Source organism: Anopheles maculipalpis, chromosome 2RL, assembly GCF_943734695.1.
Source record: "Anopheles maculipalpis chromosome 2RL, idAnoMacuDA_375_x, whole genome shotgun sequence".
NCBI classification, from domain to species: Eukaryota; Metazoa; Arthropoda; class Insecta; order Diptera; family Culicidae; genus Anopheles; species Anopheles maculipalpis.
The window spans coordinates 47,327,275-47,345,797 of record NC_064871.1 but is presented as its reverse complement, the minus strand read 5'-3'; the positions used below and the strand labels follow the sequence as shown (position 1 = coordinate 47,345,797).

Here is an 18,523-nt window from a genome sequence, read left to right as displayed (position 1 = left end):
GTGTTAACGTCAACATGTAGAAACACTGGGATTGCGTTTGGTACATGAATCGTACAATGCGACACTATAACACACACACTTTCAATCCCTAAATGAACGCATAAAAAGCTGAGAAAGTTTTAGCAGTATGAAAAACTATTTCAACGGGCACATAAAAAAGGCAAAATAAACAAATAAACCATTGCGTTGGTTCAAGTCTTTGTTGACCAATCGGTACTGATGATGAACGCTGCTAAGCACGATATAAAAGTAAACGCTAACACAAACTCTTAATAGAAAAAAGTGAATAAAAATGTGACAGTAATACGAAGCAGCAAAACAAAAACGTGACAAGAATTCGTACTAGAAAAAAATGGAAACATTGAAAAGAAGAAATATGAAATAAATACTGGATACTACCGATAGAACAACAATGGTATAAAAATTAAGAAAACAAACCTATCCATTTGTTGTCAGGGTGGTAGTACAGTACACTAATGTGTGTAACAAAATTAACAAAAAACTTACCCTTAAATGAGAAAAGTGGATAAAAATAAATGAACTGAGAGACGATGATGAGAATAAAACTCAAATATATCTTTACTTAGACAGCAACAAAATTAAAACACAACAACTACTACACGAAGAAAGTTAAAGAAAAGAAATGTGTGAAATGAGTAAAACCATTACAAAATCTTGTACTAGAGCAAAAGCATAGTAAACGAACACATACCAGTAAACACACAGCATACAAACCACGAGGTTTTGTTAGGAATTTGCTGGTATGTGTCTTCAAAAGAGAAGCAAAAAAAACTAACAAAAAGCAAAATACGAAAACATGATCAAAGTAGACCAAAACGTGGAGAATATTGTGTGCGAGAGAGAGAGCACAGTTCTGGGAAAAAGGATGAAAAAAGTGATTTACATAAAAAAAGAAGAGATGCAAGAAAACTACACAACAATGAGAGCGTAAGCTACAGAGAGTCGCAGAGCAGTACTAATATGAAAATGCACTGAAATGAAGAAGAAGAGAAATAACAACATTAAAGAGAAATGAACAAAACAAAAACAAATCGTAATAAATCTAATTAATAATAAAACATTCAACGCGTGTGTTGTGTCATGGTGTGCCGAACCAGTTGGATCGAATAGTCTTGCTAATAAGTCAGTAATGGCAGGCTGAGGCAGGACGAGATTGTAGTGCCAAAGAAGAAGAAGCAGAAACAAATCCTGGATCGGGCAGCGTCGCGTTATGGCTATGAGTCGACGTAATTCGTAACGACTTCCAGAGGCAGCAGGCTCAAGCATGTAGGGATTTTGTGAGGAAAAAATGTCCTGGTTCTTGTCCCTTAGGTCGATCTTTTCGCATTAAGGAATACCTGATTTATAGTAGAGATTTTAGTGATTTGATTTATTTTATTTTTTTCCTATCCGCAATCGGTGGTGATTGCTTATTCCTTCCATTATTTTTCTCTATCTCGCTTGTTGTATCAGCCAGTATATTCTCAATAAAACATCACCTAACATTGCGAGATTATCAGCTACGAAATTGAGGTAATCAATCTCCAGCATTTAAAGTTAATTTCTGCTGCTTGTAACGACAACCATCCTCATCTCGATAGAGCTGACTCACGGCTGATATCGGATTGAGGTCCTGGGTTGGGTCCCAATTCATCCCTTTCGATTCGATTCGAGGTCAAGGAGAATTCCTAGATGAGTTCCATGACTGTGTCGGACGGTTAACCTTGGACCCACACGTTTCTGTTTCATGGCTCCTATTTTTGCGGTGTTGTTCGTCCTCTGCTAGAATATATTGATCTGCTGGTGCTTTTCCTACTTTCTTGCACTTCCACAAGTTTATCCAAGGGTTATGTACAGATAGGTGATCGTCCAAAACGTTGGTCACGACGTGCGGGATTGATTAATCGGACTAAATGAACAAAGGGTCATGCATTAGCAAACAACGGCACTGGATCGCGAGCGGCATCGAGGTGTGTTGCGGCAGGCCAAGACCATGAAGCGCTTGGGCGTCCCATAAAGTAATATAAGCATTCTACTCTACTCGCTGTTAGCCTGATACTAAAAAAAAACCCTGGAAAGCTGATTTCATCTGGTGCATTCAATGCTATTGGCGAACCATCCATAATCATCTCCATCCCTATCCTTGGCCCCTTGGTCAAACGTCAAATATCAAAGAAGCTTCGACATAATAGGGGCCTTGAAATAAAAGGCACCTTGTCGTGGAAGGAGTCTGTTCGTGTTTAGTTCCTCATGTCATGTCAGGAGGCTACATGTTCACCATAGGATCTTGTGACACTGATTGTTTAGGCTTAAATTACACTTCTAGAAGTATGTTTTTATGTGTCTGCTCCCACACCAGCGCTCTCTTCTTGTCAATCTATCAAAATGGAGACCAGGTATCTTCCCTCGTCTATATCGTACAAATATCACTCTTTCTCAAGAACAAATAATACTTTTAAGATTCTTTATTGTGTTTTAATTTTATTAAAAAAGAATGCGCTTCTGCACAGCATTGTTACACATACACACGCAACACGCAGTGGAAAGTCTTTTTCCATTTCTTTTTCAGTTTTGTTATTGTGAAGCCGAAGAAACACAGCGCGCAACAGAACCAAAAAAAAAAAGTAATGCAGTAATTCAACCCGTAGTATTATCTTTGTGTGTCCGCAACGTTGGTTTGGCGGTTTCGTGCATGAATATTCAAAATTGGGATAAATAATATACGTTAAACATAAACCGCTTTAACAAAAAACTAAACGCAGCATCAGAAAGCGAATTTTATCGACTTATCCATTCGTTCTACCTCCTCCATTATTTATGCCGGATGTGTATGAACGTTCCCCCGGTTAGAACTGGAATTTGGTATTATATCGATACTTGCCCGTTTCCCATTTTTTATGTACATTGGTGAGTATTTTTTTACAATGTCAACTTTTCATTCCTCTCTAACTGAAGAAATTTTAACTTGCTTTTTTTTTTTGTAAAACTGAATCGGATTTTTCGGATATTTAAAGATTCGTATGAATTCGAGATTCGTTGATGAGGCATTGGACCATTTCAAAAACCTAATATAGATAGCTCTTTAGTATGTAGTTTGCTATTTGTATATATGTATATAGAGAGATAGTGATGGATATATTTTAATAGCATCTGTTTTGCGTTTTTCGAATTATTTTTTTTCCTCATCCATCCCACCTAAGGCAAAAGGGATGGTTAGAACGGAACCTAAACGGGCGGTTTCCTTCTTGGCTAACGAGTTACAAACTACACACCCACACATATACACACACACACAAACATCCAAATTCCGCCGTATTTTACAATCTAACAACTAGTGACGGGTTTTAGTTGTTATTTTATATCGAGAGAATGCGCGCCTTAACATTAAAAATGCCGTTTAACTGCATCGCGTGAATTGCATTCGATAGAATTGGGGGCTATTTTTTTTTTGTTGAATTTTGGAACGGTTTGATTTGTGCGATGATCGCTTTCTTTTAACTGTTATTTATGTATGTAGCTTCATGGTTGAGAAGAAGCGTATTTACTAGGGCTCTACAGCTAGCAACTATAGGGCGGACAACGAATCCGAACAAATCACTCCCGTAACAAAACATAAATATAAAACTGATAAATGCTCTTTGAGTTTGAGTGTAGCGTCTTGTCATGATAGTTTTTTTTTTTTTGTTGCCTTTTCTTGTCTCCTTTTCTCCTTCGCGAGAAATTCGATATTGTCCATTGGCATAATGCATAATTGTACCTTGCACTTTTAAAAACATTTTTACTTTCTCAGCTGGCAGATAAAGCCGTAGAAAAAAAAAATCAACGATACTCTATAACGATTTCACGAGACGGTTTGTTATTGCTTTGCAATGGATGTAAAGATTTCCATACCATGTTTAGAGAACGAATTAGGGGAACGATTTCGATTGCTTGTAATAGAATGTATCCTTTTTTTTGCTCTTATATTATAGTAATAAATTGCAATCTGTAACATGGAACAGTGATTGCTTTTATGGAGGAGAAATTTGTTTTCAATCATTCAGCATGGAATGCAACGGCTAGCTGGCTGGCTGAGTTGATGCTGCTTCGAGAATACGCAAAGCTCTTCCGAAAAGAGTAAGAATATTCGAAACAAAGCTTAAAGCTCTTGTTAAAAATACTAATTTGGGAATTATATGCGACTATGCCTGTGCCAATCGATGGCTGGAATATAATAAAAACAATAAAATTACTCCCTTGCCCGGGCGGCCCCCCAGCGATCTGGCCTTTATCCACCCTTTGTCGTACCTCCGCTACTGCTGAGAGATTGTGATGGATTAATTTGAATACGGATTTTGTTCGAGTCCGACTGTATCTGATGAGCTGACCGGGATGATCCTAACCGACTGCTGCTTGAGTACAGTCCCGAGCCAGCCGATCCTTGCACCGTTCCGCCGGCCCTTTGAAATGACGATGGCGATAGAGCTAACGAGGCCGGTCCGGATGAAGTCGTACCGTACTGATACTGTGGCAAACGTTCACCAAAGTCCGCTGCCTTGGAATTTCCAGAGGCCAACCGACCTGAGGACTTTTGTGTCGGTATTCCAGACCGGAACGAACCGGTGGGCGATGTGGGCGATTTTAAACCCACCGGTATGCGTGAATGGACGACGGGTGGAGAAGACATAGTGGCACTGGCAGCGGATGCGTTCGATCCACGCCGTCTCGTACCGGTTGGGGTGCTGGTTGTGGACGACGCCGAACCGACCACCGGTATGTGTGAGGATGATTCGGTAGAATATTTACGCTTCACACTACTACCACTGCCACCACCGATGATGCTGCTGACGGGTATGGCCGAGGACGACGATGAGGACGGGGAAATCGGTAACAACGGTGCCATTTCGTTCGTTGGCGTTGTACCATTTTGATGGTGATGATGGGACGGGCTTGTCGTTGGTGGTTGTCTTTGGCGGGGTCGCTGTCGTTGCATACTGCCCGTTATTCCCGAAGAACTAACCGGTTGCCGCTGGTATTGGGGCAACTGGGAAGGACGACTGGTGCTGGTAGGTGGTGGTGGAGGACTTGTGGATGAATCGTCGGACGATTTCGTCAATAGCTTATCTTCGTCTTCCCGATGACGGTATGTGGCGACTTCCTCCGCTCCATTCAATGCGTCCTCCCGATCATCGTCCTCTTCATCATTGTTAAAGAAACGATTGTAGCGTTCCGTGCCCACATTGGCCCGTTCCCCAGACGAGCCACCATCCGTGGGTAGTGGATCGTAATCAAACGGTGAGCTATCGTTTCCACTGTTTTGCCGGGATGATGATTTAAATGGCCGATATTCAACCCAATCGCCTCCACCATCACTCAGCGGTGAGGTTGGACCGGCCGTCTGTTGCTGCTGCGAAAGTGCTCGATACTGGATGTTGTAGTCGCTCTTATGGCCTCGGGAACTTTTGTGGTTTTGCAACGAACCACCACCACCAGCACCATCGGATGTTATATCAATAGACTGCTGCTGCTGCTGCTGTGGCCGTCGACGTGGACTATCATAATGAGATTCTTCTCTGCTTTCGATTGACTCGTAAATTTCACTTCGCGCCATCCGATTGTTGGTGGAAGCGATTGTCGCCTTCGCAACCGACACCGTTTGTCGCACGGTGTAATAATCTTCGGCTGCGCTTTTCAACAAGCTGCTGCTACTGCCGCTAATGACTCCACTTCCACCGCTGCCGGAAAGATGATGCTGCAGTTTCGCTTTGGCCAATTCTTCAAACGACGTCATGCGATGAATGTTCGACTCCGATCCGTTACGACTTCCATACGCTGGTGGTATGCCACCGCCAACACTCAGCACCAGACTGTTGTGACTGCTGTGATGTTCCGGTGGAACATATTTTCGATTCTTCAAATGACTACACTCGATAATAAACTCACTATCGAGCGTTGGAGCCGGGGACTTCCGTGACATGCTGCCCCGCCGGGATGACGAGGTAGAACGTCCATTCGATAGGTAATTCGCGTTGCTCTGGGATGCCACCGGTGACAATGGTGCCGACGAAAGCAGGGACCCTTGTTGCTGCCCTCCACCGAAATCACCGCTGGTAAAGTCGGAAAATTTTCCACTACCGAACGCGGCCACGTTACTCCCATTATTGCCCACTACCGATGGGCTGACGGTATTCATCGATTGCTGAAGGTACAGGTCAATTTCACTGTTGCGACGTGTTTTCGAACCGTCACCCTCCTCCTCATCCTCGTCGTTGTAACTGGCACGCGAAGAACGATTGCGCCGTTGTCCCACCGTACCACCGTTGGTTGCTGGTTCGCGATTGTTTTGGGCGATGGACGTACCGATGGACTTTTGCACCTCTTCCGGTGGAGCCGGTGGTACGTAGATGCGGACTACGTCGTGCGGAGACATGGCCCGTGGAGTCATCAGCTGCAGTGCGGATGGACTGCGCTCTACCACACTCGTTGAACCGATGGCGGATCTTTAATGAGGTAGACAAAGAAATGTAGGTCAGATATCTAGGATTCTAAACATGTTCTTATCTTTAGTTTGTAAGGTTTTAAGTGATCAAAGCCCAGCTACGACATAAATGGGTTATTAGAAAAGAAAATGTGTAACCATACGAGGGAAATCCCCTAATTCAGAAAGTTTTCTCAGTCGCTCAACGTTTTCCTCCCATCTTCATTTATCTTTTATGCAATGTCAATATGAAACATAGTGCTGACTATTGTCCTAAGACAATAAATAAAGAATTCAAAACCAAATAGTTTGATCAACTAATTTTTTTGGTTAGCTTAAAGAAATGACGATGAATTGATTGAAATCCTTACTATACCTATAATACAAATGTTTTCTGACCTGGAAATTTATGTAAATAATTGTTCGAGGTAAGCGGTAAGTAAGATAAAACTAATAAAAAAAACTTATACATACACACACTGTCGCTGAACCATCGCTTGTTGCTAGCTAAGTTTGACTGACTGAGATACTCTGTACCTCTGGTTAATTGTTTCAGATCCTACCGCAAACGTATTTACTACGTGCAGATTGACGATTGAGACTACATCAATCTCGAATCTATGCTGCTACATTTTACATGAACGACGTTACATTGGCTATTACTGAGGCTGAATGTTAGCTCTACGCTTAAGAAGTTATGTAGTTTTGCCTAGTGTGATGCGTTTCCGATTGTCTTAGGCTTCTGACTGGGTAACTGAGTAACGACTTCGAAATATCTGTTGATAAATGTGTGTCATTGTCATTTTTTAACACAGTTTGTCCTGTAATCTTTAACTATAACATCTCTGGGACTAAACTGGTGCGCTGCAATATTGTTAGTAGCTGCCTGGAAGTTACACTGGATTTTGTTTCGTTTGCTGACTAAAGAATTCAATGACCCACACTGCCTATTAACGTTATAAAATAGTTTTGTTCACTACGTGCTCGAGCTCCGTTCAATTATTTGCCACACTTTGACTAGTATATGGACCAATAGGATTGCATCTGTCTTATTAAAAAGAATTGTACAACACTTCGTGGTGTAATGCAGACTCTTGTCTTTCGTACCATACCCGTTGTTTGTTTTTTGGATGCAGCATAAAGCATCTTTAAGGCTAAGCTTCTCATCTGTGGGATAGATACACCTGATCATTGGGCTAGAGTGAATATAGATGTCCCTCCCCAGGAATGTTCCATAACTACAAATCAACTTCAACTAACCATAGAAATGTCATTTGCGATACGTTTTGTTTGACTGGCACCAATCTATCCATTTTAACCGGGCTTATTTTTAATCCCGTGCATTGCGTTAACTTCACAGGGTGAAGTAAAAGAATACACTAACTGCCAAACCTTTTGCTTAATGTCTAATGCTTTTTGAAGATTGAATAGGATCATTTTAATTAAATTCGAAAGAAGATGAAACTGTGTACACAATAAGAGAATTTTAACACAAAAAAAATACACTAAATCGAAATCGTATTAAAATGATAGAAAATGATAGCCAGTAAATGCGTTAAACTCTAAGTAGTGGAAAACAAACAGAAGTTTAAAAAATGCAACTTAATCACAACCGGAAATTATAAAAAATAGATACAGTAATTTACATGTTAACAGTAAATAAATAAAAAAATTGAATGACCTTCCGATGCATGGTACGGACATTGAATACGATCACCAAATAACGATCCCAGAGGTGTATTGATATGCACAAGATGCTATTATGGTACAGCGGTGCAACGAACACTTTTGCGCACGACACTACCAACACCACTATAACAAAACTTACGTTGCACTTCTATGCCTGACCGGCCTCGCCGAGGAGGTGGTGGAGGCGGTGGCGTACGTGGTACCGTGGCCGGTACCAGGCGACGCCGATGGCACTGTCGACTGTTTGCGCTTTGATCTGAAACAAAACCACGTCTTAGGAGGCAGCACGGAACAAACGGTACAAAGAATAGAGAGTTTATATTATTACACTCCTTAGGGCGACGATCGATACCAACATGAAACTACGTCCAACATCCAACCGGCCACGCTTTTGTGCGAACGATAAGACGCTATTCAACGGGACTATATTCTATGCTCGCTATATAATTCAACAACACAGAGATAGCGTCCTTTACGGGCAAGCGCGCACATATAACACACATACGGTCTACAGATGATGTGCAGAAAAAGAAACAGAAACCATGATCGTCTAAGGAATGAATAATATCGAACAATCTACGAGCGGATGCGAAATGCCCAGGTTTGTGTACAGGAGGCGATGGTTTAGCGATGATCGTAGGGTTTTGTTTTTTTATGATCAGGAGTCTAAAAATGGAGGGCATCTAGAGCATCCCAATACCGACGAAGAGGCTGCTCTCTGCTGTAACGGTGATTAACTTTCAGCAAGAGGTGAAGAATGCTCTTGCTAACACAGTTGCTAACAATAAAACATTTAACAAGCAACAAGGATACAGTAAAATTGACACCTGGATTGGAATTTACTTACACCGGGCTAGCTTCACCATCACCCTCGTCCTCACTCGGGATCACGTTCTGTTCGTCGACACAGAAATCGAACGCTTGGTGTGATCGTTGACTTTGCCCACCGGAAAGCACACTCAAATCGGCCGTGGATGTAACTGACGTGTCGGCCAACGATTTCCGTGAGCTTCCTAGAAGTGACCCACCATCTTCCGATTCGGGAATGTGTACTGAAAAGAGAAAATGGAAGAAAATATGAAAATGTATTTTATTGACGTGTGATTCAACAACCCACATGATCTTATTTGTGTTTCAAACAGAGTGCATTACACAGAGATGCTAGTGTATGCCAGATTTATTTATTCAGTTACAATTCATTACAATTGGTTCAGTGTTTGCAGTGCAAAGCTTTGCTGTGAGGTGCAACTATCAACTACCCTTATAACTATATAACCGAAGCCGAACCGTAGCCGAATAACGGGTGATTAGATAACCACGATAACATTAGTCCTAACCACGATAAAAGGATTTTTTTGCCAAATTCAATTTTTTACTCTACTTAATTGCCTTCGAGAGCGAACAGCGATCTTCGAAGCCTTTCACTATCTTTTCATAGCGATTTTTAAAATACAATTTGTCATTAGCCTCAAAACAGGCCTCTGTGTCAGCGATTACTTTATCAGGGCTTCGAGTAGAGAATAGTTTGTTTCCTGTTATTTCGTCTATAGTTCAACATATCAACAATAAAATGTAGCTATATTGTAGTTTAAAAGCTTCAAACCAGGCTTTGCTGTTTCTGATCGATTGTGAGCCCACGCAGCACCCATTTGCGCAAAGCTTTTGCATGTCCAAATGTTCTCGAAACATATGATATTTCTTAGGTATCAAGAGAACTTCTGATATCTCGAACAATGTTGTGTTACGGTTATCGTAAGCCATTCTTTGAGATTTTGCTCAACTTTTGTAACGGTCATTTTTAAAAATATAAAAAAAACATAAAAAAAGGAATTGTTGCAAGCGAGAAAACAGGATAAAACAGTGAAGGCTTTCTGATTTTCGTACGCCAAATGGAAACCCGGACAGTTCAATTTTGTCAATTTCAAACAAGGCTTTTAGTTTAATTCTGAGGACTGGGAATAACTAGGTTGGAAATAATGACTTGTAATACACATAATGATTCTAGGACAAAGCTGATTGATAATGGCTTTTTACAATATTTTTCTGCAGCATTTTTTTTGCAATTTTTGAAGCAAATTGTTAACGGATTGTGCATTTCGAGCACTGTCTATTGGTGCCTTTAAAACCAATGGAAGAAAATTTTTAAAGCGGCAGAAAGAATCATTCGTCATTGCTACACACCTCTCTCTCAGCTTTTCTGTGACAACAACAGATGGGCAGCATTTACAAGAAGAGATCAAAATGTGACCGATCGTTTCATATGCAAACCCGAGGTAATACTGTGTGTTAGAAAGGAAACGAACCAAAAGGCAAGAGTTACTATCGTGTGTACGCTCATACCAACGCCGAATATTTGTGAAAAGCATCATAATTGGTGTATCGCTTTAGTTCACAAACGACAATTAAAGGCTCACCCTTAAAGGGCTCAGTTTGCTTACCTGTATTTAATTGTTGTGTGGAACCTCCCGGTGCGGTTGCGATTCGATTAAGATTGGCAATTTCCTGTTCAGTTATCTCTCGCCTGAAAGTGAAAACAAATGTATATTTTCAAATTTTGTCATCATCGAACTTTCAACACTCACTTTAGTTTGACCGTTTCGGTGACTTCCTTTTCCGTTTCGGTAAATTCCTGTTTCCGTCGACCAATCTAAGGGGGAATGGACGGATCGTAAAAGATGCGTTCAATTGCTCTAACCAGAAAAATTCGGTTCAGCTTACCTGTGCGGCCGCAGTAGGTTCTATAAATACACCGAACTCTTTTTTCGGCAGTTCAATCTCGCTGGGCGGAGGAGGCAACTCTAAGCCAGCCTTTCGCAGCTCCTCCATACATTGTTCCAGATTTTTAATCACCGTATCGTCATCGTACCCAAAATCTTCACAAAGCCGCGTCTGAAATGGGATAGATTTTACAACAACAAAAAAATGTAACATCAGTTTGATGTTTGATGACGATTTGTGACAACAAGCGTCGGTAAGCGAAAGTTTACCTGAATGTACTGCACGATTTGATCCATGTCTCGTAGCTTAAGTATATGATTACGGTGCATACGTAGTATGTTGTACGCCATTGCAGTGACCACTTTTTCCCCATCGAGTAGATAAATATCCCAGACGCGCAAACACAAGCTGAACGGTATCTGCATGGTACCGTTTGTGGATGATCCATGATGCCACCAAGCAAACAAACACACGCCGCACATACACAAGGACACAAACACGTGGAAACACGCATGTTATTGCATAGAAAAGTGCATGTTAAGAACAGTTCGTTTGCCAAAGGATAACCGGTGTGGGTCGTCAGAAGCAGCAAAAACATACATGAAAACAGAGAGCGACAATTAAATGTTTGAAGCATGGAGATTGATAAAGACCTCCCTTCTCTACACACCCACCCACACAAACACCCACACACATATAACACACTCTAAATCCACACGTACCCTTTCGATAAACACAACAAAGAACCATTTCAACGAGTACAGGATCGAGTCGAGATTGCACTGGTCAAAGTGTTTTTTAAGCTTTGGTATGAATTTGGTTATGATTTTGTCGTGATGTGCTAGAAAACGGGTCAGTTTCGGGAAGCCTGCAAAAGAAGGAATTCGTGCAATAGATAAGCCAGCTGATAATACACAGGAAATCGCACATACCTTCAATGAAGAGACCGTGCATCGCGAACTTTGCATCCGCCAGCAGGATGCTCAGGGCCCAGAATGCTTCCTCCTCCTTCATGTACATCAAGAGTACACCAGCCAGTCCGGACATTCCCTGGCAGTAGCCAACCTGCATAAAATAGAGTGCCGTTTTTTAAAAGTTCCCAAAGGAATAACAGTTGAGCAGTTGCAATCATACCTCGGAGTTATACATACTGTACGCCACCAGCACATTGAACAGACTTCGCTGCATGTCACTGTAACGCTCCCGGTAAAAGATGTGATCCCGAAACTGTCGGTTCACATCCTTATCGATCTGCCGCGCTTCCGTACTCCAGTTGCGTGCCAGTTCGAGCATCTTCTTGTATTTACCCTCTTCCTCCTTCATCACCTGCTCCAGGTTGAGCAGCTTGCACCACACCTTACCGCGTATCTTCTCTGGTATGCCTTTGAACACGCGTTTGCGAACCTTCGCCTGTACCGCCTTATCGTCCCAAGAGCGTTTGGTTGGTTGGGAGGAAAGGCCGAGCAGTTTGAGCCACTTCTTCACCCGGCCCATCTCGATCTCGAGCGCTTTCGATTCGTGCGGTTCCCGTTTGCGGGGTAACCGTTTGTCATGGATGAATCCATACCTGGAAGGAAAGTTACAGTTGCAGCAATTAGTTAGAGTTGCAAAATTCGAGGAACAATATTTGTTCTCGTCTTCTATTGTTCCTATATATTGGGAAACTTATCGGCCTTAGCACTATAATTTTTGCGTAAACCATACACCAAAATCTAATTTTTAGTTATGATTCTTCTATTAGCATTTATAAACACGAGTCTATTCTTGATCTGTTTCACATCTAGCAGCTTTCATGGCATGTTTTGACAGACCAAATCTTTCACACTTTTATAAGCACAAGCGCTTCGTGCGACATTTGATAGTATTACTCCAGCACTTTTTTAGTTGAGGAACTCAATAACAAGTGTTATAATAGTTATCGAGTTTAATTTTTATATGTGGTTCCAATAAGCTGAAACTTGGTTATCCTGCGAGAGAGGATGCTGGAATTTTCCTTTCTCTTCCGATGTTCCTCACCGTAGTGCACTAGTATTCCCCTCTTGTTATTCTTTTCAACGCTCTTGCAATTTCTTCTAAATGATGATGGCATTGAAATACACAGTTTATGCATTATTCTTTTCTTCTGCTGATTCTTCTATCTGCTTCAGATGTTTTTATATTCCTTTCTCATTAGACGTTTTTAAATTTTTGTGAATCTAGTCCAGCTAAATATTCTGTTTTTGATTCAACTATTCACAATGCCAAGGTGAAATTCATACAACATCTTGGTGAATTGTATCTCAATTCTCTAAAATTTATCTTTCGGGACAACAGCACGCAGCCTAGAAAGCATAACCTTGTACCTGCTGTTCAGATGGAGTCCGTCTAATGTCGAGGGTTCCACTAGAATCGCTACCATTGCTACAGTTCTCCTCTCGATAATCCGAATACGGTCATGTTTTTCCCCACGCTTTATTTCGTCCCAGAGAACTTTTGGCAATGGAAATGTTACATTGTCAAAACGATCCTCCATTTTTTACGATCCTTTTTCTTTCATTTTCTCAGTGTATTTCTCAGAGAATAATGTTTCTTCCCATTTCAATGTTGGCTAATATCTATCCCCTTTATCTTCTCTCTGCGTTAAGTTTCAATTATGTTTTAAATTTAATTAATTTTAAATTTTTTTCTTCTTTGGTATAATTCGGCCAGGCCTAGCGATGGCCTACATAAAGTGTTAATTCGTTTAAAAAATAAGCGGATAATTTTTAGGTAGAACCTGTATTCCTTTTATGATTCATATAAGAAACCTTGGACCTTCTAAAACATGAACCCAAAAGAATATAGTAAAAATATCAAAATGCAAAATGTGAAAACTCATCTCATAGATGAGTTTTCACATGGTTCCAGCTGATCTCGTCCTTCTCAATCGGGAAGCGATGTGGGATCATTGCGATATGGTAGATTTACACCTGCATTTCTGTGATCGGATTATGGAGAAAACTGTCATTTGTAACACAAATCAATCCTGGGGGCGTTCTCATACTTAGAACGTCGCATAAAGCCCATATGTATTTGCCCTCCACTCTATGTTGCTTTTGTATACTGCAGACTTTACCAAGGCAATCTACTGCCCACGCTTCAAACCTCGGCTCATCCCACAGATGTTTGTACGCCCGCTTCAGAGTTCGCTGTAGGTGGATGAGTGTATGTATATTACAGCATTCAAATACAGGTCTTGCAACGCCTCTGTGTGTGCCGCCTTTACACGAACTATAACGAGTAGTCTTTCGAAACCGAGCAGAAACACCACAATCCCCAACCATCCTGTCGGACCCTCTTCTCCCTTGCCACACCATACAAACGTTGGAATAATGCAATCCCAAGTAAGCATTGATGAAAACAGGAGAAATAAAAATGCCAGAAGCTTACTACGATGCCTTATTTGCATTCCACACACCGGAAACTTACCTATCCGTCTGGTGGTACACTTCAAACTGGGGATCCTCCCACGGATCGATCTCGGCACCCGGTTCCCGGCCCTTATCGTACCGCTGGAAAATCTTCTCTCGTTCCTCCTTCGCACGCGCTATCAGAGCTTCCTCGTCCATGGTTTTCAGTTATGATGCTATGCTTTTTAACGACTGCAAATTCTACAAACAAAATACGCGTGATACTGATACGTGGTCACCACGTTATTTTCACCCTCCACAAGATTTATCACTGATTCACTCACTGTCACTGTATTCGTTGTTGTAGATTTATTTGTTCACGATAGTAGAAAAAAGAAGCCATCATTCGGCAGTTTTCACGTTACCACACAGTATGTACCTATGTATCAGTACCTAGACCTGGGCGATAAAATACTTATCCACATTAATTTCCGTCCACCAATTTATTATTATTCACAGTACGATGCTTCCTCCCGGACGTCGTTCCACGATAGGCTAGACGTCCATCTCCTTAGATTCGACGTATAAGGGAAGGTTTAGGCGACTCGTTTTAATCACCCGTTTGCTGCCCTGTCTGCTACTACTGAAGCAGTTTGCGGACACACCACAAACGACGACGTACACGCATAATTGTGCCACTTAACATTTTGACCAGCGAGCCAGAGCATCGAGGAAACGCAATCGGAAGATGTGTATGCATGCATGTATATATTCAACGTTTTATAATGGAAACTGTTTACGATTGTTGGTGCCGGCGTACCAAACTAATCGCCACAAAACACCTTTCTCTCCCTCTCTCTATCGTAAGACGTAAGACGATGATTATATTTTCACTAGTTACCATCCCATTTCATTCATCGCAAACGCAGGCGAAAGGCACACTAGCGAAAGGTCGCGCGCGTTGAGTAATGGTCCAGGCAGAAGAAGAGCGCTAGCTGATTTGTACCGATTAATTTCACTCGGCCAGTCGCGGCCTACTACTACTACTACACTACTACTACTACTACTACTACTGGGCAGTTAATGAATGCAGTAACGTGCTACTTTGTTACAAGAACAACAGGACGTGCCTCTCTGGCCTACTACCAGCAGTAGGCGTCATCGTTGTGAGCGTTGTCGCTGGCGGAAGGAACTAATAGCAGTATCAAACAAATCACTCTCACCACCGATTTGCATGCCTCTTATCTTGTGCTTTTTTTCAAATTTCTTTCCTACATAATATCATATGCGCCACTGAGCCACTTGTGTTGTTTGCTGCTGCTCATGCACCTGTCACCTTTTTCATTCTTTTTTGCAGTCGATTATCATCGACATCAGTGAATACGAAGCTCGCTGTTTGCATCGCCTTTCCCATTAGTTTTCCACTGGTTACTTTCCCCATCTTCTTTACCGCTCCTTCTCCTGATAGCCCTACTTTTACAGCTCATCTGACCCACTTTGCCACTACCTCGGGAGCCCGGAAGCATGCCACCCCACATTCATTAACTACATCCAGCAACTACCAGCGCAAGTTCCGGGTGAGAAAAACATGCAACTCGGCAGCAGTGGAAAACACCGTTCGTTCGGCGTTTTGTGGAGCACCACCATCAAACCAACACATCACAGCAGCCCCATCAATGTGATTTTTTTGTGAATGAAAGAAGGACCATGTTGGCATGGTGTTCACGTCCTTTCACCCATTTCCGTTTTCGTAGATTGTGCAATAAAATCAATGTTTATCGCATTGTTCGGCCCTGTTCCGAACGTTTACCAGATGGGAGCACCTGTTTTACACGGAAATAAACAACAGTAGGCCACCGAGTTCAGCAGCACTAACTTATTTCATCTCACTCAGCACTGCTCGATTGGTGAAGGCAATACACCCGTTTTTAGTTTCCAACTTCTTCAACGCACGACACACTCGGAATCGATTTGTCATTCATTTTTAGCTGGACGAAGCAGCAACGAAACGCACTACAATGACTATTTAGAGAGCTTCACTAACACCACACGGGGAGCCTTTTCCTTTTCCAAAAACTCACGGGCGATGAACGGCGTAACAAACTAGCCGAAGGAGAAGCGGTATTTCGGTCAGGAAAGATGTGAAGTAAAACAAAAAAATTACTTCTCTATGCTCAGCAGGCTCGCATGCCCTCATCTATATGCTTTCGCGTAAACTCTGTGGGCACGCAAGCATGCACACATACATGCGCAGGCTGTCGGTGAAATGAAAGGAGAGCTGTCAAAACGAGCTGTCAAATATAAGTGAAATTTTTAATTGTTGTTGGTTGTTTTTTTTTTTTGCTTTTTCGAGTGGGACCCAACGATATTTAACTCAAAGGCCAAATACTAATTTCATTAGATCAATAAATGGTGTAAAAATGATTGATTTTACATAAAAGACAAACAACATTATAAGAATGCCATGACAGGTGTAGCGGAATTGACAACAGCTGTCCGCGGACTTTCCGTTTGGCAGTTCCAACACCACCGCAATTTGTAAACATTTCCCAAGCAAATGCAATTTGGCCGTGCTGGTGCGAAATACTTCTGAAAAAATCATGAACGTCCTGCAGGGACTGGGCAGAATTGCTCACCAATCGATCCGAAGAACCATCTGGTAAGTGGTGCTGTAGACCAAAACTCTGGGAGTGTGACCCGTTTTTATGTAATATTTCAATGTGGACTCTTACCCCTTTTTTACCTCAGCACATCCCTGATACGCCGGTCAACGTACGAAAGTGATGGCAAAACGTCCGTGACGATCCTAAACAAGGAAGCAGACGCTGGGCTAATGATCAACTCGTACAGTCAGTATGGGTTCCGGCTTAACAATGATATGGTAGTGATTGGGCCGATGGCTATCTTCTCCCGCACCGTACTATCGTGGAACGTTGAAAGCTACGAGGACATAAACGACGAATCGCTAAGCTTGTTCTGTGCGATTGAACCAAAAATTGATGTCCTGGTGGTGGGAATCGGGGATCACACGATAACGCCCGGATTCTCTAAGAAGATTGTTGATTTTATGAAGCGGTACAAGATTAACGTTGAAGTGCTCGGTACGGAGCAGGCCTGTTCGACGTTCAATTTTCTGAATGCGGAAAATCGCGTCGTTGCTGCAGCATTGATTCCTCCCATGACAATACGCGTGAACGAGGACGATCTGATGCGCAAACAGATACAGGTCAGTCGATCGTTTGAGGTGGCCGACAAATAGGTTTTACCGGTATCGTAAAAGTTTCTGTACATAATAATAAAGATAGTTACAATTTACAGTGTAGAAAATCACTGTTGCAGAACAATTATTTTCTACTGCTCAATGCCATCTTTTATACATAACAAATCAAAGTAAAACAACCAAATTTACTTGTACCTTCCTTACAATCAATTTATTTTTTATTTTCTTTCTTCTTTTTTTTTAAATATTTTTATGGTATCTTTTTACATGTACATAAAAAGATATTTTAAATCACAATGATCGCTTTCCGGCGGTTCGGTGTTTTTCTTTTCGTTTCTAAAGAATGATACTCACAGATCGTAGCACAACACAGCAGAATGCCAGGACCGTTACCGCTCTGCATTGAGAATCGCTATTCACAGGCTAGCGCAAAGGGTGGCCAAGCGGGCTCTCATACTACATCTGTCCGTACAGCACACACTGCAGTAGAAACATTTTTTACACTGTTTACGTACATTTTTGGTAGCATTTAGTGTTGATGTTTGTTTTGTGTTGAGTTCCGCTCTTTTTTTCTGCATTTTCTTCTTTTTCTTTTATCACCCTTAGCTTATGTTTTTTTCATCCAATTTTTACCTTTTTTTTTGTTGTTTGTTTGTTGTGTTATGCATCAACGCTCTTAAAGCTATTCGATAAATTGGAATTAGTAATCAACTAGATCCGCTCTTACGTGTTAGACCTATGGACGCTTCACGACCTATAGGACCCTCGCAAATGAATACCAGCAACGGAGGACAACCCGTTCGAAGCTTCACATTACATTTTCTTCTTGTGTATCCTAACCATTACACATGTATGTATATGTATTTGGAAAAGAAAAAGAAAAGAATTGGGAATATTTTAAGAAAAGAAATAAACGATCGGCACAGTTTTCCCCGGAGGTTTAACGAAAAACAACAACAACCCTTAAAAGTAAGAGGACCAGCACAAACGATACTAATGTACGATTGACGAAAATTTGCCATTTGTGCCATTGTGTAAAAGAAAGGGAATTTGTTTTAAAACATACATATC

The 18,523-nt window shown here is 41.6% G+C and overlaps 6 protein-coding genes across 6 annotated transcripts in view; 3 read left to right on the top strand and 3 right to left on the bottom strand.

Moving 5' to 3' along the window:
• The window catches only part of LOC126558602 (persulfide dioxygenase ETHE1, mitochondrial), a 277,195-nt gene that overhangs the window by 170,919 nt on the left and 87,753 nt on the right, over window positions 1–18,523 (top strand). The gene's annotated exons all lie outside the window — the stretch shown is intronic.
• Window positions 1–18,523, bottom strand: part of LOC126559740 (probable cytochrome P450 28a5) — a 149,762-nt gene that overhangs the window by 71,091 nt on the left and 60,148 nt on the right. The gene's annotated exons all lie outside the window — the stretch shown is intronic.
• LOC126559190 (malignant T-cell-amplified sequence 1 homolog) overlaps window positions 1–18,523 on the top strand; it is a 237,956-nt gene that overhangs the window by 166,205 nt on the left and 53,228 nt on the right. The window lies entirely within an intron of this gene.
• Window positions 1–18,523, bottom strand: part of LOC126558902 (uncharacterized) — a 63,009-nt gene that overhangs the window by 33,135 nt on the left and 11,351 nt on the right. The window lies entirely within an intron of this gene.
• Window positions 4,268–14,493, bottom strand: LOC126556763 (serine-rich adhesin for platelets-like). The gene is made up of 11 exons (XM_050212241.1): window positions 14,312–14,493; window positions 11,999–12,431; window positions 11,797–11,929; window positions 11,587–11,732; window positions 11,134–11,283; window positions 10,865–11,035; window positions 10,729–10,793; window positions 10,585–10,667; window positions 8,994–9,198; window positions 8,286–8,402; window positions 4,268–6,479 (listed from the first exon to the last, which is right to left on the bottom strand). The coding sequence occupies exons 1-11, from the start codon at window positions 14,449–14,451 to the stop codon at window positions 4,268–4,270; spliced, it is 3,855 nt and encodes a 1,284-aa protein (XP_050068198.1). The 5' UTR covers window positions 14,452–14,493.
• On the top strand, window positions 16,822–17,491 carry LOC126559166 (NADH dehydrogenase [ubiquinone] 1 alpha subcomplex assembly factor 3). The gene is made up of 2 exons (XM_050215283.1): window positions 16,822–16,891; window positions 16,981–17,491. Exons 1-2 carry the CDS (start codon window positions 16,833–16,835, stop codon window positions 17,489–17,491), a joined length of 570 nt encoding a protein of 189 aa, XP_050071240.1. The 5' UTR covers window positions 16,822–16,832.